Source organism: Pezoporus wallicus, unplaced genomic scaffold, assembly GCF_028554395.1.
Source record: "Pezoporus wallicus isolate ANWC-B61680 ecotype Strahan unplaced genomic scaffold, APGP_CSIRO_Pwel_v1 contig_3817, whole genome shotgun sequence".
NCBI classification, from domain to species: Eukaryota; Metazoa; Chordata; class Aves; order Psittaciformes; family Psittacidae; genus Pezoporus; species Pezoporus wallicus.
In genome coordinates, this window is record NW_026635157.1 from 8,938,825 (window position 1) to 8,962,375 (window position 23,551).

Sequence of the window (23,551 nt, forward strand, 5' to 3'; positions counted from 1 at the left end):
CAACGAAGCACTGGAATTTCTTTAGTCTAATCAATCATACTTGTACTTCAAAGTGTACCCTCTTCCTGAGTTGTTCATAATGGTAGTAGAAATGAACTTTCAGAATTATATAAGTGACAAATAGGTTTAGGTTCCTAACTATTTTATGAAACATGATATATTTCTACCTCCAGGCCTAATTAACGTCTTTGAGATCTATTGCTTTGAACATATGCAGAACTTCATATTTTTAAAGCTAGTTTAAATGCATTTAGATCACGTAGGACTTAAAAGGAAAATACAGTAGAAGAAAAAAATACCTTTTTAAAATGTGTAGCTGAGCATGGCTTGAAAATATATAAGAATTAGGTAATAATTTTTGGAACACGTGCCACCAGATTTAATGAAAGGGTTGCTGATTAAAAAGATGTGGAGAGTTTCTCTGTGCTGGAAATATCCTGAATTTTGTGTGATTATTCTTTTTCTTTTTTTTTTTTTTTTTTTTGAGAATGCCTTTCTCAGAAGGCATTCTCAAATATGCCTGCTCCCAGACTTAGACAAACCTATAGCTGTATCTAGCAACATAATCAGTCCATAGAACTCTAAAGGGTGCTCTTAGATATTTAAGGCTTGAAGAATAATTAGTCTTCCCTGTTGTATACCTATGACCTTTCTAAAGACAAGCAATAGCTAGCAGAGTGACCTTGGTGATTCTCAGGGCAAGGAACTTTTGTGATGCATTACTGGCTTATCGGTTCCTTTTTGCCCAAACTGTTCCATTTTTTGCCTGATCATTTGCTGGGTGACAGCCCACTTGATTAATCAGTTTGGTTAAAGCACATTTACCTTTCCACCACACCTGATGTAAACTACAAAAAATAAATTCTGTTCATTTAAATCACTTCAGTTATCAAAACCTAGTGTTTTTTTTCAGCAAAAACTGCCCTGCTTGCTTTCTTATTCTTTCTGCATATACCTTATTTTATAAATTCAGACAAGAAAATAAAATAGTTGTCTGGTTTTGAATTTCCCTTTTTTCTTTCATTTTCCCTGATGATACTACCAGTTGTAGGGAAGGGAGAGAAAAATATGTAAATGCTTCCAAAGTAAACTGTACTTTTCTAACTAAAACTTTTGTTCCTTTCACTTTCTCTGGTAGCTTGTCCCATCAATCTGTGTGCTAGATTTTAGGCTGTGAGATGTTTGAGAAACGCAGGATGTTGGACCTACCATAAGAGAACATGATGACTGAGCGGACCCTGTATCTCCCAGATCAGATTGTTAAATCTAAGAGTTATCAGACTTAAACAACTTTCACTGTCAGACAGCATCTATTTCAGAGGACCATTGGAGATGGAGGAAATGGTGGAGGCAGACAGTTTTTGTAACTGTGCCACTTTATATTGCCATTTATACGAATGGGGCTAAACACTGGTTTATGTTGCTTATATTGAAAGCAAAGTCAAAGCTGTTCCTTCTCCAAAAAACTCCAATATTTCTAATACTTCACGAACTGAATTTACCAAGGGAATGCTCTTCAGGGCAGGTTTAAGACCCTTGATTTCTTAAGTCTCATTATGGCACCGAGGGCATATTCTAGTCCCCACTAATGCTGATTCACAGAATGGACAAGAAGCTGACAGCCTGCTTTTGCCAGTTACTCTGTTAGCTCAACTGGTCCAAGGTGGCTGTGGAGAATTTAAGTGACCATAAGCTGTTCTGAAGGCATATGTAGAGTTCAGTATATTAACACAGGCTGGAGGTTTGTATTTTTTGTTATGCATCTGGAAAATTCTTTGCAAAGAGGTTAGGTTAAAAGGATCGCATTTAAATAACAAAGTAAAATGTCTACACACAAGGGGATCACACATAGGTTACACAGCAATGGTGTTTCCTAACCATGCCTTTATAGCCTTCAGAAATTGTTTTTCATATCCTTTTTGTGGGTAATAAATACTAAGTAAAAAGGATGATGAGAACTTCAAATGTCTCTCTGTGCTCCATTAAAATGATAAACAGTTCTCAAATTAATACACTATTGAAAGCAATATAAACACAAGAATGCATGCACTCACAGTACAGCAGCTGCAGCAAATTCACAGAGTATGAAAATGCTGAGCTCAAGGCTGTCCAGCTCTCCACATCCTGTATATACCCACCCCAACTGGGGGCTGCTGCAGGACCACAAAGATTCAAATCGAACATGCCAATATTAATTACCAACTGTCATTCTTTGAAGAAAAAGGAGGAGGAAGAGGGGTGTGCAATGCGACTCTCCACCTGGCTAACCTTTGTTAAGAGGCACAGTTTCTCCCAGGGGCAGCTCTGCAGGACAAAGGAACGGGAGCCCTGACTGTGAGCTACAACATGTGTGCTCCAAACCTGAAGAGGAGCTTTCCCAGTGAGCTGAGCAAGGCCACTGTGGCAACTGTCACTCTAAATCCAAGAGATCAATGTGCTTTAGTGCTTCATTTTTCAATCAAAATTGGGATTTATCACAAGTTACCTGTGAAGCCTAATCTCTCTCTCCTGCCCTACACCTCACACAGTCTGTTTGACCATCACTTTCTGTGCCTTAAAGCTGGTCACTAGGGACAGAGCTGGCTACTTAAACCCCACAGGGCATGTTCAACCTCCTGCTCAGCTCTAGGACATATCATGGGTTTTGACTGTCCTTGGAGCATGGAAATCAGTTTCAACGGGTAGGAGATATGAAGGAGAGAATTTTTATGTGGTAGACTCTCAAATGCATCTCAGCACCAGCAGAGAGATACAAAGACCAGTCACGTGGTGCTCCTCAGAGGTCCGTATTGGGACCAATCCTGTTCAGCATCTTTTTTGGTGATAGTGGGATTGGGGCGCCCTCAGCAAATTTGTCAGCACTAAGCTGTGCGGTGTGGTCAACATGCTGGAGAGAAGGGATGCCATCCAGAGAGACTTTGACATGCTTGAGAGGTGGGCCTGTATAGAGATCTCCTCAACACTATTTTTTGAGTCAGTGGAAGCTAATGGGTGAGTGGCACCTGGGGAAATTAAGCTGTTACTCGGCTACCTAAACCTGAACTGAAGGCTGCAATTTTTGGTACCCTTTTATGAAAATGTTTTAGCTCTGTTCTGTACATGGAATCTGACTCACATGTCTTCAATACGTGGTAGAAACTGATAAAATTTCACCAACAACAAAAAAAACATATATATGGTTGGACAATTTATAATCTGTAATTATTACTAATAAAATTTTAGGATAGAGTAACAACAGTACAAAAGAAAAGAAAAGTTTTAGCCAAGACTATTAATTCTTTTCTGGAACTCGTTACACTTAAAGCTGATGGGAGTCCTTTCAGTATAATAATGACGAAAATGTTTTCAGTTCTTCTAATCAGAAATTGTATACTCTGGCTTTACATGTCACAAAAGACCTTTTCTTCAGGCACTAAATTTGTTATAAGTACTTCTACGAATAACCAACTTCAGAGTATATCTGCATTTACTGATGCCTAAAAAACAATTCCAGAAACATACCCTCAATTTTAATTGCACAGAAACATTGTGATTTCCAAAATATTTTAAATAGTACATGACTACCTAAGTCTACCACAGTAATAACAGTATCAGTGTGGAGTGGCAATTCCTCACTCCAGTGACATTTCAGTTGGGCCATCACTGAACTAGTATTTTCAGATGCAAAATTTATTCTTGTCCTTCTCCTTGTTAATATTATTATTAGCAGGACTCAGCTTAATGATTAGAATGCAGATTATTTCTAATTTTTCACAAGTCATCACCATTTAATAATTTATAGGAATCTACTTAAAAATTGCTGTTTATTTGATTTTTTTAAAGAAGTAACTGAACCTTATGATTATTTAAAATAAGATAAAGACTTTATGGGAAGAAAGTAGCTTCTGGCAATCTGGTCGGTATTTAACTGCTCATAGCAATAAAAAGATTAGAACTGAAATAAGATTTTAAATTTTACAAATTAGAATGGCTATTATAGATACAATCAATTTTTTTGCTTCCTAAGACTGTACAGGACTAACACTGAGAAAAAATCTGAAGTACAAGAACATTGTTATTATGAGATTTTTGCATAATCATTTTATGCATCATTAAAGCTCCTTTAAGATCACAGCTCATGAAAATTATAATTTTCAATTACAAAAATGAAAAAAAAATTATTATGTATTAAAATGTTACTTTATTATAGTTTAAAGGTTACTTCCATGCAGTGAAATGTTCATTAGTGAGAGTTATTAAATGCTATATTAATGTGCATCCAACAATACGTGATCTTATTATGGCTTTACCTGACCCAGTAAAAGTGTCAAGCGATCCATCTCCAGTTGTTGTTGTTGTTTCACTGCTGTTCATGGGTTCTGTTTTGACTGCAAGAAGAGACACTACATAGAAGAATAAGCAGACATGAGATTTTAGTTCTATATTTATACTGGAATCTTCATGCCAGTCTCACTAGCAGCAGTCCAGCTAGAACAAGCATGCAGTGCAACAGCTTCAAACTTCACTCTACCACCATATTGAGACAATCTACACTTGCTCTGTCTGGAATGGTCATGCATTTACATAGCTTTTTATTTGTGCATTCATCTATCGGTTTTTGCAACTGGAATATCTTCTGGGGAGATTTCAACCTAAATCTAATTGATTCTAACAATTCCCTAAGAGTAGCAGAACGGAAGGAAACATTAGCTGTCAAGGGATGTAGCACATAACAAAAATAGTTCTGCCTGACAAGTGAAACATGCTCATATAGAAGCAAATTGCTTTAACAGTACCAGCATTCTGCCTTCCCCCTTCCCCTTTTACGGAGTCTGTGGGGGGCTTTTTTAGGTAGGTCACCAGCAAGCAGTTTTCCATACATGAAAAGGGATGTTTAAAAGAAAAAAAAATACTCAAGTAGGCACAAACAACTATGGCAAGTCAGCTTCTAACTCAGAGGTTACCAAGCATTTGGGTCCACTCTGAACTCAAACTATTCCTTTCAGATCATTATACACTCTAACCATTCAAGTTAGCACTGAAAGCACCACAGAGGCAATCTGGTTTTTATAGTTTAATATGTTACCTGAACAGACCATCTGTCTGGCATGTACTTTTGCAATAGCGTTTGGGAACCACCCTTCTAACTGATGTAGTAAGAAACAGCGGTACAGAATACACCACAGCTTTTATGAGATGTTTGACTGGCAAATTACCATGATTGCTTTGTGAGTTAGGAGTATGTGTGAGGCTTTAGCACATACATATCAGCAACTTGCTTATAGATACCACAGGACAGGTCACTGCCCTGGGGCATACTGAAGAGGCAAAGAGGACCTGAGAGGGCCACCACCAAGGTTGTATGCCAGGTATCAAAATTCCAAGGACACAGCCTGGGATCTGTGGAGAAGCCTTTGCTGTGACAGCCAGGCTGGCAGAGCCCCCCAGTAGGTCTAATATAAGCCAAGCAAAGGCATTTTCTGCCAGGTAGTTACATGATGCCTCTGTGGGACATCAGCTAAGCTGACTAAAGCTCTCATCTGTCAACATCACTGCATCCACGTTTGACTTTACTGGAAATAGTAAGGGAAGAGGGTGATTTTCATGTTCTGAGCTGGCAATGTATTTAAAAACTATGGCTCAGAATCAAGTCACCTAATTTAGCCATATAAATGGTGTGTACTAATCTTGTTTTATGTTCAGTCAAGAAAGAAAGGTACTTCTAGAAGGCAATCAAGTACAAGTACAGCCCAAGCTGCCCACAGTTCACCCTCCCTCTTGCAGTCTGTAGAAGAACAGGTAGTGGATGAGCCAAATAAGGGATTTTACTGTCTAATGGGAGAAACGTCCAGAACACCTACACAACCATTCTGCTATTCTCCCATGTCACGGAGCTCACTAGGCATTGCACAGCTACCAATATAGCCACCTATTGTTGTAACTCAGGCCTTGCATGAGTTACCTCTCCTACAACATCACACCAAATTTCCAGCCACACTGCTTAAGCACATCAGTATGTCATGTGGGATGCTGCAGATGTCTGCAATTGCACAAGTGACCTATGCTGAATTCAAAGGGGTGCCTGCTTAGATTAAGTAGGGAATATATGAGAAATTGGGATGCATTTATCACTGTGACAGGGAGAGTGCCCTGAAGTGATAATCAAACCAAGTAACACCTCCTTACACAAGTTATACAATTGTATCTTTCCATTACTGTACGATGTTAAAAAAATCTGAATGTGTCTTTCAAATGTAAACTTTTTTCCATTACTGTTTCTCTTAATAAAACTGACACACCCATATATTCTCCCTGCAAGCAGCAGGATGTTAGTACAACATGAAATCATCAGGGAAGAATTTTAGCCACATTTTTCCAAGCTGTTGTGCACTCCTTGTCATTTTGTTATTACCTTCTCATTAAAAAAAAAAAAAAAAAAAAAGCAAGCTGTGACAAAAATTACATAAAATGAGCAGTCATTCATCAATGAAATTTACATAAACAAAAAGCTTAACAAAGTGAGTGCCCCCACTGAACCTCAGGCCTCTCAGCCGTGTGGAATATGTGTTGTTGCCTGAAGCATGAACAGTAATTAAATTGTTTTCTGATTCCTATATACAGATGTCTGCACATACTTCAGCAGGAGAATGAAAGAAAAAATCATGCTAAGTTGGGAAGCTCTGTATTTTTCCATCTGAAGATCTTTGGTAATATTTTTCTTTCTAAGATGCATGTCTCTTTTCTCCGTAGAGTGGAGATTTACCTACCTGAAAAAAATTTTAGTACCTTTATCTCTATTCAAGAAGATATTCCACTATTGCCCACTCCAAGCTACAAACCTGTGTTCAGTACTGCATCCAGACACTGCAGTATGAGCCTAACTGTTATATTTAACAAAAACTTCAGTAATTAATTGAAATGTTTACTTTAGAGTTGTGTCTAGCTCTGGTTAATGCCAGCTGCACTGCACCTCCATTAGCACCAACAGTCACCATCTTTTTCTCTTCCTGTCAAACAGAAAAGGATCAAAACCATAGGAAACTCTCTCATGTACTCCCTCATGTACTTAACTTGAGGAAAGCCATCATACTGGCATTGTTCTTTGTTGAAAAATACACATACAAAGTATTTATATGTTCTTGACTTTAAACAGTTCTACTTTATTACATTCAGATTTTATCACAGTAATGAATTCATCAAAGTCTTTCCTCAGTGTAGCCAGAGATTTGGACTATTACCTTTCTTTCTTTATGTTGCATGTCATTAAACCAAAAGGAGAAAAATCACACACAGAATCATCCTTATGTTTCACAAACGCATGGTTCTGATACTACTATTGCAACTGCTCTAGACATAATGCAAATACTAAGAGTTTGAATCAGCATTTTTGATGAATACTTTAAAGACTATACATTTAATATTCTATTTTCTGAAGTGTGAATTAGTTTGTTTGTTTTTTTATATATTCTGAAACAGTAAAATTAAATGAAAAGCAGTCTCAAGCTGGAAATACATTCGAGTGTTGCTACCAGTGAAGACTGCACATGTCAACAGAGTAAAGCTACCATGACTGTCAGGGGCTGGGACATATGAGTACAAGGACAGGCAGAAAAAGACTGTTCTGTCCTAGGAAGAAAAGGCTGAGGGGAGAGTTAATTACTGCCTGCAGCTATCTAAAGGGACAGACCAAAGATGACAAAGAACAAAAGCACAATCTTCTCAAAAGATGCCCTTTGAGATGTCAGAAGGCAACAGACACAAGCTGCAGCAAGGGAAAAATCCAATGAGAGGAAAATTTTTCTCCATGTGAGCAGTCAGGCCTTGGGACAAGTGCTATGACACCTCCACCTTGGAGATATTCGACACTCAGCTAGAGACTCTCTTGAGCATCATAACCTAACAGCAAAACTGGCCCTGCTCAGAGCAGGGTTTGGCCCAGCTGACCTCCAGGAATTCCCTCCAAACTTCATTATTCTAAGATGAACTCAGAATACAGCTCCCACCCAGCCAACAGCTTCTACAATACATATTCTTTACTTAATGAAAGGACTTAACAGCTCAACTTGACTTCTACTTTACCAACCTTTTTTTGTTTTTTTTTTTACCTAAAGAACCTCTGTATGTTAAATACTGAAAATGAACGAAGACTTTTAGGGGCAAGAGATGCTACTACTATGCATGAAGCCTGACACAAGCAAATGGAATAGCTATTAGAGCACCAAGTGTTACTGAAAGCTCACATAAATCACTAAACCAAAGCTTGTCATAGGAATGATTTTCCTCTTTCTTTTAGAGAGCCTTAAGGGTTTTCCTAGGTACACACTCAACCAGAAGCACACCTATGGAAAATTAGATTTAATGCAAGTAATGCAAGGACTTTCTCATTAGATGTCCCTACAACTGATAATTAGTACTTAAATTATTACCTTCCACATTATGTGAACGTGCTGAACACTTAACTCTGGTAACAGACTAAGTTAGCTCAGTCCTTCCTTAAACTCTCATAACTGAGCAGAAGCATTCACAAGAAATTGATTATTCTAATGCAAACTATCTTTTGTGTTCAAGTCTGAACTTTTTTTGGGTGTAAATTCTCTCTGTATATGTGGCTTACAAGTGGCAAGCTAATTCGGAGGGAAAGTGTTTGAGATCTTTCTAACTTTAGTCTAACCTGCACAAGTTTAAGCACCTGTGTAACAGCCTGTAGAGGGTCATAATGATGAATGGTTCCATCTATAGCTAATCCTGTATGTACTGCAACAGTGTCATGTATATAATGATTAATCATTATAACTGATAAAAATTAATAATACATGACCAGAACCTCACGAATGAAAACAACAGCTTGGAAAATTTGGCCAGATGTTTGTAAAGTGGCAAGTTACATATAGTAGCACACTAGACATAAGCAATAATTAATCATGAAAGAGGAGGAGTAGTAACAATAATGTCAACCTTCATTTGTGCTCAAGTAATCAATCAATGTTTTACCTAAAAATTAAAGAAAAAAACCTGGGCATTCTGTGGAAAACCCATTGGTCTGACTTCCAGCAATGCTGACTGCTGGCAGTTCCCAGCAATGTTGATCACCATGGGGCTCTTCCAGTTTCTCAGAGCATGTAGATAGTTAAGCTGATTTTAAGTGGGTTAAATTGTCCTTTGTCACCAAATGACTTTCAAAGTATGGTAAGATAACCATTTATTGCAACTTCCTACCAGTTTTCTGGCTGTGGGAAATGCCTCTGAGAAGGGGTGGAAAAAAAAGGGGGGAGAAAAGAACGCTATGAAAATATTCAAACCATATAACAAACGAACAGAGCAAACCAAGAGAGATGTTACACAGCAGTCACGAAGGCACACCAGCACACGCATGCACTGTACCAGAGTCTCCCATACTTGTTGCAGAAGAGGGAGTACTGCAACTCAGCAACCAGTCTGCAGTATTTAACACAGTCATGTTGTCTCCTGAGAACAGGAATGGTATAACAGCAGTTCATTCTCCCAATGTCTGTTCAGTTGTATGTGAGTAGTCTTCAAGGCAAGTAAGTTGGTTTTGAAATTTGAGCTAAGTCTTTTAACTGCATTGTATGGTTTTATGAGTATTATTTTAACTGGTTTATTTATGCAAGTATAATATAGAGGCATCTAGTTATTGGTGCTCGTTAATGATACGCCTGAAGTTTTCCCTTCCTTTTATGTCAGAATAAGGATTGTATCTAAAAATACAAATACGTTGAACCTTAATGGTTCAGCCCTTCCCTCAGAGCTTTCTTATTCCCACACTCAAAGGCACTTTTTAGTGACACTGACTTTTCCTTTTTTTAATAGGAATAAGCAAAAAAAAAAAAATTAAAGCTTTATATTGTGGACAGAAAGAGCAAGCTAAAAACAGAATTTCTTGGTGCCAACTGTTAAAATAGACAGAAACATACGCAACCCAAAAAAAGAGGTCTGAAACTTTAGCTTGACTTGTATCCACGGTCTCTCTCTCATGGACACAAACAAGAACAGGACTTCATCTCAGAATCTGGTACCCTGTCTCCCACTGATTCAATTCACTTAAGGCAGAATCTGTTATCTGAAAGCACTGGAACATCTCTGTTGTAGCTGTGTGGTAGTGCTGTCCATACAGTAACAGATACAGCAGTAATGATCAGTTACTTTTGTGGAAAACCTAAAAATCTCTTTACAATAAACTTTCATTGTTTGCAAAGAAATGGAATTAGCATGTTCATCACGTAAAAATATTACCTAAGCCTGATTTTGATGTACTTCTTTTGACAGAGATTGTAAATTAACCTAAATATGTGTAGCTCAGAGTATAAGAGTAAATTATTACCCAGCACTGAAGTATTATGTAGAAAATTGTATGTTTCAAGTTACTAGCAGGTTTAAACAAACTTTTAATACTTTGTTTGAATCAACCATTTCAAGATTTTAATTGTTTCACTTTTGCACAGTTCTGCCTCTTGCTTCAACCGGTGTCAGTCAAAAAAGTGCTGCTGGAATTAGTAGATTTACACTGGTATGGCTGCCATCTTATCATAATTCCTGTTGTGCTTACACTGTGTTTATGTTCATCCTTGAATTTCTGCTTAAAAATGTGTTATGACTGAAAACTAGCTCAAAACTTTCAATGTGCCAGTAGTGTCTTATACTTACCTCCTGTTCCATTTGTTGTAACTGATGTGCTACTGAGATTAGGTTTATCCAGTTTGGAACTACCCGGTGCATCACTGCTTCCAACAAGATTATGAGGACTGGCTAGATCTTGCATTTCCATAGACCTGTTAAAGAAGAAGGGAACAGTATTTAAACACATTGTGATTCTATCTGTAATCATCTGCTTTTTTGACGACACTTTTTTTTACTTGGAGAATTTAATGCAGCCAGATTAACAAGTCAATACAAGTTCCTTAAAAGTCATCTTTGCCCTTTACCAAACCAACAAAACTAGCTAATAATTTGATGTGAACAGCAACAACACCCATATAATTCACTTTCTTTTTAGATATTATGAAGTAAATGACAGAGGCTCATGAAACTGCTCAAAAAGCTTGTAAACGATGTGTACGAGGGAGAGTGTATAAACAGATGGACACCTGGAGGGATAAATGGATAAATGCGTGCATGTAGGTATTTCTTAGAGAAAAAACGAGACATTTCTTGGATGAAAACAAAATTAAGTGAAATTAAGTAAAAAGCCAGTTATTGCACAAAATGTCAGAATAGGAATTTCTGTCTCCCGTTATCTGTATCTACCAGCAGTCACTGCATCCACACCAAAACATAGGAACAGATCATCTATGTGAATGACCAGTACTGAAAGATTTTTCACTCTTACAGAAGCATATATTCTCAATAGTTACTTGGTGTCTTTTTTCTTCTGAGATATTTCTAGGACACTAGAAAAATTTCAAGTGTTTTTAGACTGCAATGGATTTCAGTGTCATAATTGTACTGGGAGACTGTGGAAAGCTTTCATTCAGTGACAACATACCTGCCTTTCTCAGACAATGCAGGCAAAGTAGACAAGGAGCATTTCTTGCTAGACCGGTAATTGCAATCCAATTTGCAGTGAGTGCTTGACCATCCCTTGCTTCATTTACGAATTAATTACACAGATTTTTTCCCCAAAGAAATATTTCTGCTATGTATAAGCAAAGTTGCCAGCCCATCTGCAACAGGAGAACTTTTTACCATATGTATACTACAAAGGCCAACAGAAAGATTGTCTTACAGAGCTGTGAAAACCCAGTTACATTGTAGAAGACTGAAATGGCTAGGAAAGGGATGAGCAGTTGGGATAGTTAAATAAGAATAACTGCTCCTGTATATTTATATTCCGACCAGGAAAACCAGTGGCAAACTGTTAATGCAACAACCAGATCTTACATATGTATTGCAAGTTTCACATTTCACTTTGAAATTACTTATCTTCCGTGCTGCACACATTCTCCTCTTGGGACAAAAAAAAAAACAACAACCCAAAACATCCAACCCCTCTCCAAACCCCAGCATCTTTCAATCAAATACGGGTCTGTTGTCTAAATCTATTTTCTTCCTTCAAGATAAGGAAAAGAAATAAAACCCACATAATGAAAAGATCTCCCCCAAATTCCATTGATCTCCTGGATGCTTTAGCTTGCCTCTCATTACATTCACTTAACCCAAGACACAGATTCAGAGCTTTAATGTCTTGAATATGTCCCAGGAAATGTAGCACCATGCACTGGAAAATGCATCAAGGCCTTACCTAAAGGCACACGAATCAAAGAATCTCATTTACTCTGGTAAACACTCAAATCAAAGCTGAGATGCACTGATACTCCACTGTCAGGGCAGCCTCCCAGCAGCAGTCTAGATGAGCAGGGGAAAACTGCTATTTCAGGAAGCCATGCAACGGCAGGTAAGAATTTTATAGCCATATTCAAGGAAATGCAAAGGCATAAACTGAGATCTGAACTACTTTGACCTGGATTTGTTTACCTAATTGTTCACACGTTTCTATAAATTTGTCAACAGTGCACTGTATTTATTGTCTACTGGAAATGTGATCGGTGTTAAATGAAATAAAATGCAATCAAGTGGTTTACAAGTCCATCAGTTTTTGTTTAGTAGTTCCTGTACAAGGATAACAGCTAAAGGTTAAAAAAAGCCTGTGAGTTTCCATTTTGCATGTGTTTAAGGGAGCAGGAGAATACTACACAAAATAAACAGTGTTTCATTGCACATACAGTGTAATACTCCCCACGTGTTCACTTAGCAGTTTCAATGTCATGATTTCCTGTTCGATACGATTTCCCCACAAATACCTAATGGGCAGTTCCAGCTTAAAAAGTTCACAAGTGCTTTTTTTTGTTGTTGTTTAGCATAAAAATTACAATAATTTCTTTTCAGACAGACATATATCATGGCCACAGATGCAAATGCTTCAGCATTTCATAAGCAAAACTGTCGATTTACCTAGCTAGTGTATTTAAGAAGTATCCATCTTTAGCACTTCTCACACTCAAATGAGTCAGATTTCTTTACTTGGATCAGATTTTGTTCATCAGAAAATCAAATCCACTGAGACTCATTTGCTTGGCAAAGAATATAAGCAGTCAAACTTTGTAAAAGGAATAGTTTTTGATCCATACCAGCAGTAAAACTTTTGTGCAGAAAAGTATTTTATTTGCCTTACATTTGTTTTCTAAAGCATATGGTATCCCAGTCCACAGACACAGCAAATTAATGAACTAATACCTTTTGAAAGTAGTGCATTTACAAATTTACATTTTCTCTTAATGAGAAAAAGACATCTTGCACTTACTGAAAGTCTAGTAAGGATAAAATGATATCCAAACCAACAAAAAGTTTCACAAGACCATGTGCATACATTATACTTATCCTGGGTGCTCTATACTGTGTGAACAAGCAAGGGGATTGTTTTAATATATTCCTATGTGATTTATTTATTGAAGTGCACATGTGACCTTCTGTGTAACAGATGTCATTCAATTCACATTTCTGGATGTATTTGATTTACCTTTAGCCTAAAAATTCCCGGGAAGATGTAACAGCCCTGCTAAAATCTTAACAGTTTCAGTGAATGGAGGATTCAGGAAAAATGGTTAATAAAATGGATGAAATAATTCCAACATCTTGAATTCGTTTTGTCAAACTAAATGTTTATCAGAGTCCTGCTTTCATCGAGTTAATCAGAAGCAGGTTTGGGTTCAGTATGTGTTTTCCTGCTCTAAAAAAAGTCAAAAAGAGTGATCTCTGAAGAACCAATTAATACTTCTAAATTTATGCAGCTATTTATTGAAGACTCTTTTCTGGTAAATGCAGTGCATTTCAATTTAAACAGAATAAAGCTTGCTGTTAAAGCTGCTTAAAAACCTACATCGTACAACTTTATTTTCCATTTTTTGCCCCTCTGCCAGGCACGCAACTGTTTGAGATTTAGTCTTCCCCCTCTTGCACTGTGTTAAACTACTTTTTACAGTAACTGACTAAAATGCAAAGTTGTAGCAAATGATAAATTTTGAGAGGAAATGGATTACTTGGTAAGATGTTTTCATTTTGTCTTGACTCTTTGTTTGAATAACATTAGAAGGATTTCAATCTCCTAAGCAAAATCCTGAAATCTGGCAAAATGTTTTGCCTTTTATTCTGCTTTGGCTATGCTTTATGTCCTTGAAAACTGGATCATTTTAGAGGCTTACTGGAAAAATCTCTAAAATGTCCCATTTCACAGAACGGTCTCCCAGCTCCCTGGGGTCTTTAACTCCAACCTTGATGTGAACAATCCTATCAAATTGAAGAGCATTTGTATCAAAAAGATGGCTGCACAAGAATCCTGGACCTTCTACTTTAGAGCACATTTTGTTTCCTGAGCTGAAGTGACATCTTTTCAAGGGTTAACCTATGTTCAGAAATTGGCTAAGGAACAGCATCCAAAGAGAGAAATTCCCACCACTCCATCTTTACACAGGCAGCCAAAGAGATCTGGTGATACACCCCAGACCACCAAAGTGCACAGCCCAGCATCATAACCCAACCTTGCACAGGAAGGTTTAAGTATGGTTAATTATGATTGCCCAATTTGACAAGTGTACCACTGTATTTCTGTATAGCTTTTGCTTGCATTTTTTAAAAGTTAAAAGGTCAAACCTTGCTTCTAGGGTTGTGTTTTTAAGATTCCTGTTTTTTTTTTTTTTCATTACAATCACATTTGTGCTCTGTTTTTCTGAGTCAGAATTAAAATCTATTTCCAGAAAACTTGAGCTGTTATAACTTTGTTATTCCATTTGCATTTCCAATTAAACTACTATAAACATGGACTAAGGGCTGGGTCCTTACAAAACTCAAAACTCCATTGATTATCCATGAATTCTACAGGTAGATAATATTTAGATAATTTACTTCTTTAAAGAGATCGTATTTTAAAATATAAACTTTTTTACCACATAATCTACTTTTATTGTATTTCACTTTTTTACTAGACTGAAAGTATGAAACCATTTATCAAAGATTTATAAAAGAATAAATATTCTAATGTGAAAATAAGTATTTCAGATCCTAGCCTAACCAGAACATTTTACAAATACTGATTCCTCACTGTGCAGAATTGGCAGCAAATCCAAAATGAAACAGAATTGAAAGAGGGACTAGCTAAAGGCTATTTAAAATTGTATAATTTTATTCAGTTTACAAATTAATCAATTTAAAAGGTTTTTAAAGGATTTTTCTTTTAAAAATTATTTGATAGGAAATTCTCCACATAATTTTCTTTAGCAGAATCTTTACTAAACTTCATTGTGGAAAAAATGCACATTCTCTCTGGTTACTTTTCCCCCTGCTTTTCTTATATCCCTCCTGTTGTAACAGTTCCTACATATCCCAAAGTTTTACACTGAAACCTGAAACCTTGTCCCAAGTAAGATGTGAGCTATCTTGGAGCTTCTGAAATTAAACATGGAATTTCCCTTTATTTAAAATTAACTCTCAGAGCAATATGAAAGCTCAAAACAGAGTTGCTCAGACGCCGCTAAATCTGTTTCCTACTGCTGTCAGCTCAGCTCTCCGGTCAGCTACAGTTTTGAAGACAAGTGGGGTGTTTTTTTTTTTCATTTCCCACAGAAATTGTTTTAGCCAGGTCATTCAACCATGTTCTGAACATGGGTAGTGAGCCCACCTCTCTTTTATACATGGTCTGAACTGGCTCATACAAGCCTTCCACTCTGACCAAAAATCAGAATGGATGCACACACAGAGATTTCTTCAGTCAAATCAAATCTACATGAAATTTGCAACAAAGTTTAAATCAATAACAAGAGATACATTTACAGAGTTTTTTTTCTAGGTTATTTTTAGAAATCTGTATTTTAGACATTACATTCATAGTTAGGCAAAGGATTTTTCATGTTTACTTGCACCTACGCAAATGGTAAATAATGCAATTAAGAACAAGTTACACCAATCCTTTAACAGTTCTCAAAGACTCCAGTGTGTAGTAAGATAGAAGGGAGAGAGGTATTCTGAATGATGGACAGATTTCCAGAGAATATACACATGCGTATAAATATATGTACGTTAACACACAGATACATGCAAACTTTTAATGACTTTTTGGTGCTAAATATCCACACACACACATATAATAAACACAGGAATACACAAAAAACCTTTTCCAACTTCCACAAACACGCAACATAATACACAGCCTAAGAACACTCCTCAAACGAGTAACAATTTGAATCATTACAGTAACCAAAAAATGCAGGTTAATAATGTTTTCTTTCCCATGTGCTTTTACGCTGCCTTTGTGATTTTTTTTTTTGCTACTGTAAAAGGTAATGAAGAAACACCAAAACAATGATACAATTTTTTTCCATTGAGATGACTGCCCCTCTTATTCTCCCAGGCTCATCAACCCCTCCTTTTTCTCATGTTTAATAGATGGCCAAAATAGCAGATCTTTCGCTATTCTAGGCACAAGCTCACAAAAGCATGCCTCTCCACCATGTGAGTTCTGGGAGCTTGCCAGAGAGTTAAAAACAAATAATACTGCTGGACACTAGCAAGACCTCCTTTCCACTCTCCTTGAGGCTTCATTTTTTAACTTGTAAAGTGATCTGATACAGTGCTAAGAAGCAGTAAAAACTGCCACGTTATAGGGACAAAACCACAAAATGCTCTTCCAAGTTTTATTTTATTCCTTCAACAATCCAGAAAACAAGTGCTAAACATTTTGCAACCATTTGGGGATGGAAGATAGAGTCTAGACGTGTATTTTCTATTTCTCATGGTTTTGAAAGTAGGGTGTCAACTTTCATATTAAAGAAGTAAGAGAAAAGCAAAACTAATGTCACATTGATATTCCAAGAAAAATACTTCTCCTCTGTCAACCTACAACCAATGTCAGATAGAGGATATCAAAGAGAGAGAACCTTAATGAAACAAAGAATTAAAATACTAGAGTTTTTCTATGTCAAAAGATATCACATAGGTAATAATAAAAATATCATGAGGTTCAGCTTTGTAGAACTCTAAGTGTACAGTAAGGACTATACCAGGCTTCTTATGAACATGGATGATTCATGACAAGCTTGAATATCATCATGCAGCTTTCCAGAATATGACTTTAAGCTCACAGGGAAATAACCTTTAGCCAGGGACTGCAATAACTGCACTGTGGAGAAGGTCCTTCTAATAAAAAGTAACAATAATTTGAGGAAAACTCAAAAATGCCTGATATTGTTTAATAGCCATTTTGATCTCAACAATACTGCTTATCTTAGAGAGGATGGGACTCCTTAGGTGATTCTTTGGGACATAAAGTGGCACTGGCTGTGACTGTATCTCATTTTTTCTTTCATGACTATTGTCTTTCTCTTGGCTATTCAAACTAATTCTAGGAACAAAAGATCTTTATTCAGACAGTATTATTTTAAAGGAGCTGTCTGACAGGCAGTCAGTGTCAGTGCTTGGGATGCACTTGGTGGAGAGGGATCAGGTGAGAACGTGGGCAAGCAGGTTTGGTGACAAAGGCCAGCACTGGAGTGCGCTTCCTTGTGATGTTCACAGCTAGAGAAAAAGGACATTTGTTTCAACAGCACTGCAGCTTCTTCCCCAGTGCCACTCACTGTTTCCCAGGTAAACTTTTGCTACCACCCTCCCTTTCTGACCCTGTGCCACCTTCAGATTCTCTGTATCTCCTGACACCAAGTTGCCAGGTAATTTTTGTCTTCATTAAATCTATGCCTCCCTCTTTTCTAACTGCAGGAGCAAATGGCAAAGGCCACAGCTTTTGTTACTCTATCACATGGCCACTGGTATAGTAACAAGTGGATATTAGTTTATTTAAAGGGTTATATAGATTGCTTCTTCATGGGTCTAGTGAAAAAATCTGGCTAAATACTGTGAAAAATAATTGCTTACAAATTCAAGTTTATTTTTGCTGGAAAAGAAAAACTGACATTTTCTTTTCCTGCCTAAGGAATAAAATGAAGGTGAAAAGGTTAGGTTTGCTCTGGTGATGACTAAACACAGCAATGAATTCAGAGAGCTTGGATTGTCATGCTGTATAATTGCTGAAAACTATTATTTGCTTAAAAGTCAGTAACTGTATGGTTTCTCTGCTTTCTGATTGACTGAGACATTTTATTTCAGTTTAATGTCATTCAATGTGGTTTCCAGAAAACCACAGAAAACTGTCTATTCTACTGCAGTTCAGTTGGCCACAAATCCACATTACATTAGTTTTTCACTGCTTTCTGACTTTTATTGGGAATGAATGCCATTGGGAACAATGTTGTTTCCCTGACACAATTAAAAGATAAGGAAAATTAACTTGGATTTCCATACTTGCGGATAAAGCATAGAATAATTTCTAGAAGCCATTTCTGGATTCTCCTTTTAGACATGTAGTAAGTATTAAAATGAACAGATAAAAATCAAGACCAAAAAAGGGTGGGGAACACATTAAATTATTTATCTCAGCATAAACTTCCAGCTCACCCTCTTGTTGCTCAGGAGATTTCTTCAGTTACAAGACACAGGTCTACACTAGCAAAACAGGCAGGCTGTCACTGAAAAGGTAGATAATGGGAAGCCTTTTTTCCATATGGCTCCCTTCCACCTCACTTCCCCACTCCGCAGTTTGGGATTGGTTTGATTTGATAAAGACAAAGTATAGTTTTATATAGGAAACTATTATATTCTGATGTAATAAACTGATGCACACACAAAAAAGCAAAGCTATGCAGAGCAATACCTTCTGGCCAGCTGGATCCCAGGCTTTGAGATCTCTTTTCTGGGCTATCTGAATTGTGACAGCCACAGGTTTGATGTGATACGGTTTTAGCTCTGGGTGTATGCTCCAGACACTGGAGGAAGTATCTAGAAAGAGGTAATGTGGTGTCTGAACAGGTATTTCTCGTCTCCTCAAAGAAAAAAAGAAGCTGGTTGGAGAAAACCACTCCAGGAGCCAGATGGAGAATATCTAATCTAAGAAGTGCCAAGGATCAGGGATTGATGGAATAGCAGAGATAACAGAAGGGAGCTCAGTTCTCTTAGCCCAGGTACAGGCTGGTCCATCCTGAAACTGGGCTGTATTGGAGCATGCCTGACAGGCACCAGCTGGCACACACCAAACCCATGCCTAGCACAGTGGCAATGATCCCATGCCACACCTTGGGTACTGGCATATTCCCCACACTGCCACAAGCTCAGGCATGCAGCCCACAGGCTGCACTGCATGGTTCCTAGTCCTGCTGTGAACAGAAAACATATAAAGGTACAGAGGAGATTAAAGTCATGTTTAACCTGCTACTTAAAAAAAGGTGACTAAAGTAGTTTTTGAGTCATTATGTGATCATTTAAATAAATCAAAAGCAATAATGACACTGTCATTCCACAATGAGCTGTCAACTACCCAATTCACATGAACTGCAGAATACCAGTTTACAGATACATACGGTCTAAATGCAAGTCCCTGGATCACAGGGCCACATTTTCAAAGAGCAGTCCACCCAACAGCTCCCATTTCCACTTCTGATCACTCCCAGATGTGACTGGCACTTGCAAATTCTGTGGTTCTTACAACATGATGAGCTGTGTCACAAACAAATAACAAACATTTCTGCGGGGATGGCTGACATGCAAACAACAAGCCTGTGGCCTTCCCTCCCATGCCACAACTTCTGCAGAACTGCTCTGAGTTCCATCTGAAAAATCTTATAGGAATTTCAGAGTCCTAGCACGTGGCTCTTTTCCATCAGGGACCGACCAAGGGAAAAGAAGCTCTTTCAGGTGTGCTGTAATTTCTCTAACCACCAGTACAGGGCCCTTGCAAAATCTTCATCCAGCTCCAGAAAGAATGAGTTATGATGACACATCAGGCAGAACACAGGAACTGCCAAAACCTTGTAGTTTTCATGTTCTATTCAAGCTTCACATGTTAATGCAAACATTCTTAATATTGCTCGCGCCCTGTGCATGTCGGACAAGATGGTGGTGGCTGTGGCCTTCCCTCAGCTGCAGCCAGGCCCGGGCGGGAGGGGAGGTGGAGGCCGAGGCAGAGGAGTTCGGTTGCCCCGCGCACTGCTCCAGCCTGGCGTGGCGATAGAACGAGCAGCGCCGCCACGGCCTCTACTGCGATATCACCCTGGCGTTCGGCGACGGGCAGCCCAGCCCAGCCCGGCCCGCGAGTACCGGGCGCACAGCTCCATGCTGGTCGCCACCACCGAGTACTTCAACCCCCCTGCTCTCGGGTAGCTTCGCAGATTCGCGCTCGGGCAGCGTGGAGATGTGGAAGTGGAGCTCAGAGGGCGGCCCCGACACTGTGGAGGCTGTCATGGGGTTCATGTACACCGGCACCATCCGCGTCAGCCCCAGGAACGTGCACGAGGTGCTGGAGATGACGGACAGGTTCCTCCTGACCTGGCTGAAGGAGTTCTTTGGGGAGTTCCTGAAGAAGCTGAACCTCTCCAACTGCGTGGTGGTTCACAGCCTCTCGCACATGTAATCCTTGAACCAGCTGGCCCTCAAAGCGCAGGACATGATCAGGAGGAGCTTCTACAGAGTTATCCAGGACGAGGAGTTCTACACGCTGCTGTTCCACCTGGTCAGGGACTGGCTCTTGAACTCAGAGATCACGGTGGACTCTGAAGAAGTCCTCTTTGAGACTGTGCTGAGGTGGGTGCAGAAAGCCCCGAGGAAAGAGATTTTTTTTTTTTTTTTTTAATATACCACTCGGTGGATAAAGAACTGGCTGGATGGCCGCACGAAAAGAGTTGTGGTCAGCGGCTCAATGTCCGGCTGGAGACCAGTAACGAGTGGTGTCCCTCAGGGATCGGTGTTGGGACCGGTCTTGTTCAACATCTTTGCCACTGACATGGACAGTGGGATAGAGTGTGCCCTCAGCAAGTTTGCCGATGACACCAAGCTGTGTGGTTCGGTTGATATGCTGGAGGGAAGGAATGCCATCCAGAGGGACCCTGACACACTTGTGATGTGGGCTGATGCCAACCTCATGAAGTTTAACCATGCCAAGTGCAAGGTCCTACACCTGGGTTGGGGCAATCTCAGGCACAGCTACAGGTTGGGAAGAAAAGAGATTCAGAGCAGCCCTGCAGAGAAGGACTTGGGGGTGTTGGTCAATGAGAAAATGAACATGAGCCAGCAGTGTGAGCTCGCAGGCCAGAAAGCCAACCGTATCCTGGGCTGCATCAAAAGCAGCGCAACCAGCAGGTCGAAGGAGGTGATCCTGCCCCTCTACTCTGCTCTTGTGAGACCTCACCTGGAGTATTGTGTGCAGTTCTGGTGTCCTCAACATAAAAAGGACATGGAACTGTTGGAACAGGTCCAGAGAAGGGACACAAGGATGATCAGGGGGCTGGAGCACCTCCCATATGAAGACAGGCTGAGAAAGTTGGGGCTGTTCAGCCTGGAGAAGAGAAGGCTGCGTGGAGACCTCATAGCAGCCTTCCAGTATCTGAAGGGGGCCTATAGGGATGCTGGGGAGGGACTCTTCGTTAGGGACTGTAGTGACAGGACAAGGGATAACGGGTTAAAACTTAAACAGGGGAAGTTTAGATTGGATATAAGGAGGAAATTCTTTCCTGTTAGGGTGGTGAGGCACTGGAATGGGTTGCCCAAGGAAATTGTGAATGTAGCAAGGGGGCTGGAACTTGATGATCTTAAGGTCCTTTCCAACCCTAACTATTCTATGATTACCTGGGGGTTTTGTTTGTTCATTTGCTTGTTTGTTTTTAACTCTAGAATACAGAGAGTTACTGGCAAGCAATCTTAACATGGGAAGGATTAACCCATCTCACTTTTAACAGTGAAAGTCCCACTAAAAGTTAAACCTGATCTGAACCTGGGCTCCCAAGACAAATATTCTGCAATTTACCTCACACTGAGCACACTATGTTTGGCTCCAAAACAGTTTGTATCAAAAGTAATTATTTCTGTTCCCTAATAACAGTCACAACAATGAGCTAGGTTTCAGATATAAAATAAATATATGCAATTTTCTCACTTCCCGATGCTTTAACTAATTCAGCATCTGATCATTCTTATTAAGTCCAGGATACTTTATTACCTGTACACCTGAAAGAACTGGGAGAGTATTGCATTCACTTTTAGTAATTAATTACATTCAAAACAATTTCTACTATCCTGAGCAAGACAGAGAATCATGCCTGATAAATGTACTCACGCTGTCTGCCCTTTACAACTGATACCAAATCACTACATTTTGTTTTGCTTTACTGTTTGATTTCCCCAAGTTATTTTATAATTTGAGACTTAAAGCATACACACAGTTTTTATGTAGGTATTTAATTTGGGGTGAAGTAGGTGATTTTTCTAAGAGTCAATAAATATGTGTTGCTGAGGACTCTGGGGCACAGTCTCTCTTGAATTATCCCCTTGAGCCACAGGAAGCAGGTACCAGCTGCAAACCTGTAACACTTCCAACTCAGCCAGCATGCTGATATCCCAGCTAGGCAGGGGGATACCTGCCTGTCCAGGCTCAGCCACAGGACTAGGGCACGGGCAGAGCCACAACACCATTCCCTCACTGTCCCTGTACAAGGCAGAAGTGGAAAACAGCCTGCCTGGTGGAAACTGCCCTTTATAGCTCCCTCTTCTAAAAGCCTGCCTTACACCAAATGGTTTGACCTCACTGTGACTTTTGACATACTGCCTAGCCTTTAAAAATCATTAAATATCCACTTCTGCCCAAGTCCTGAGGAAAATGCAGGGCAGAAGGAAACCAACCCCACAATGCTGTTGTTTTTTAAGTTCACACACATCTGCACTGTGGACATAAGATAACTTTTAGCACAGGTTCCCAGTGGTCAAGAACCTGGTTTGAGGAACAGGGCACTAGGGTAGGAGATATTAATAATAACATGTTTTGTTATTTTTTTTTAATAATTCAATTATTTTTGTTTCTCAGCAAATTTTGAAATATTACTGTTATGAAACATGTGCTAAGGGGGATGAATATGCTTCTCAGGTGCTATTTTGAGAAAGTCATGGAAAGCACTGCATCTTTGAGAGCATAGGTTTTTGAGGTCTTTTTCTATTTAATTTAATCTATATAATTAGAAGGAAAAGAAGACATAAGCCTGAAATAACATAGGAATAAAACATGATCTTATGCCTAGTCACCTGCCAGTTACTTCTACACTGAAAAGCAAATAAAATCCCCAAACCCCTTAAAAATTAAAGTGACAGAGATTCAGTTGTAAATTGAAATAGTACTAAAATTAAATAGACCAAACAAGACGTTCTCACTCTCTGCCCTCTTCTGCGCTTGCACCACACAAGAAATAATTCTGCTAAAAAGCTGATCCCTGGAATTGTTTTATTTATTTGGGCACTACATATGCCTTTCTCCATAGATGTGCCAAACATACCTTCCCATAGACTTGCTACTTCAGTCCTGGGCCTCTCTTAAAAGGCAGACAAGAATCCCCTATGAATTAGACTGAGACCATGATAATCATTTTCACATTTACCCAAATCTAGATTTGAACTTAGGTTTTCAAAGGTGGATGGCTAGTGG

The 23,551-nt window shown here is 38.9% G+C and overlaps 1 protein-coding gene across 16 annotated transcripts in view; it reads right to left on the reverse strand.

The window, feature by feature from the left end:
* The window catches only part of EYA4 (EYA transcriptional coactivator and phosphatase 4), a 150,564-nt gene that overhangs the window by 40,884 nt on the left and 86,129 nt on the right, over positions 1–23,551 (reverse strand). For 7 of the 16 annotated variants that reach the window (XR_008972041.1, XR_008972042.1, XM_057408116.1 and 4 more), the window contains exons 4-6: positions 10,642–10,766; positions 9,361–9,444; positions 4,290–4,382 (exon numbers count right to left, since the gene is read on the reverse strand). Coding sequence is in view for 14 of the 16 variants with exons in the window: in XM_057408116.1 (XP_057264099.1) it covers positions 4,290–4,382; positions 9,361–9,444; positions 10,642–10,766 (302 nt within the window). In the remaining 2 variants the exon portion in view is untranslated. The remainder of the gene's footprint in view (positions 1–4,289; positions 4,383–9,360; positions 9,445–10,641; positions 10,767–23,551) is intronic. The other 9 variants (XM_057408135.1, XM_057408176.1, XM_057408124.1 and 6 more) reach the window with 3 other exon arrangements.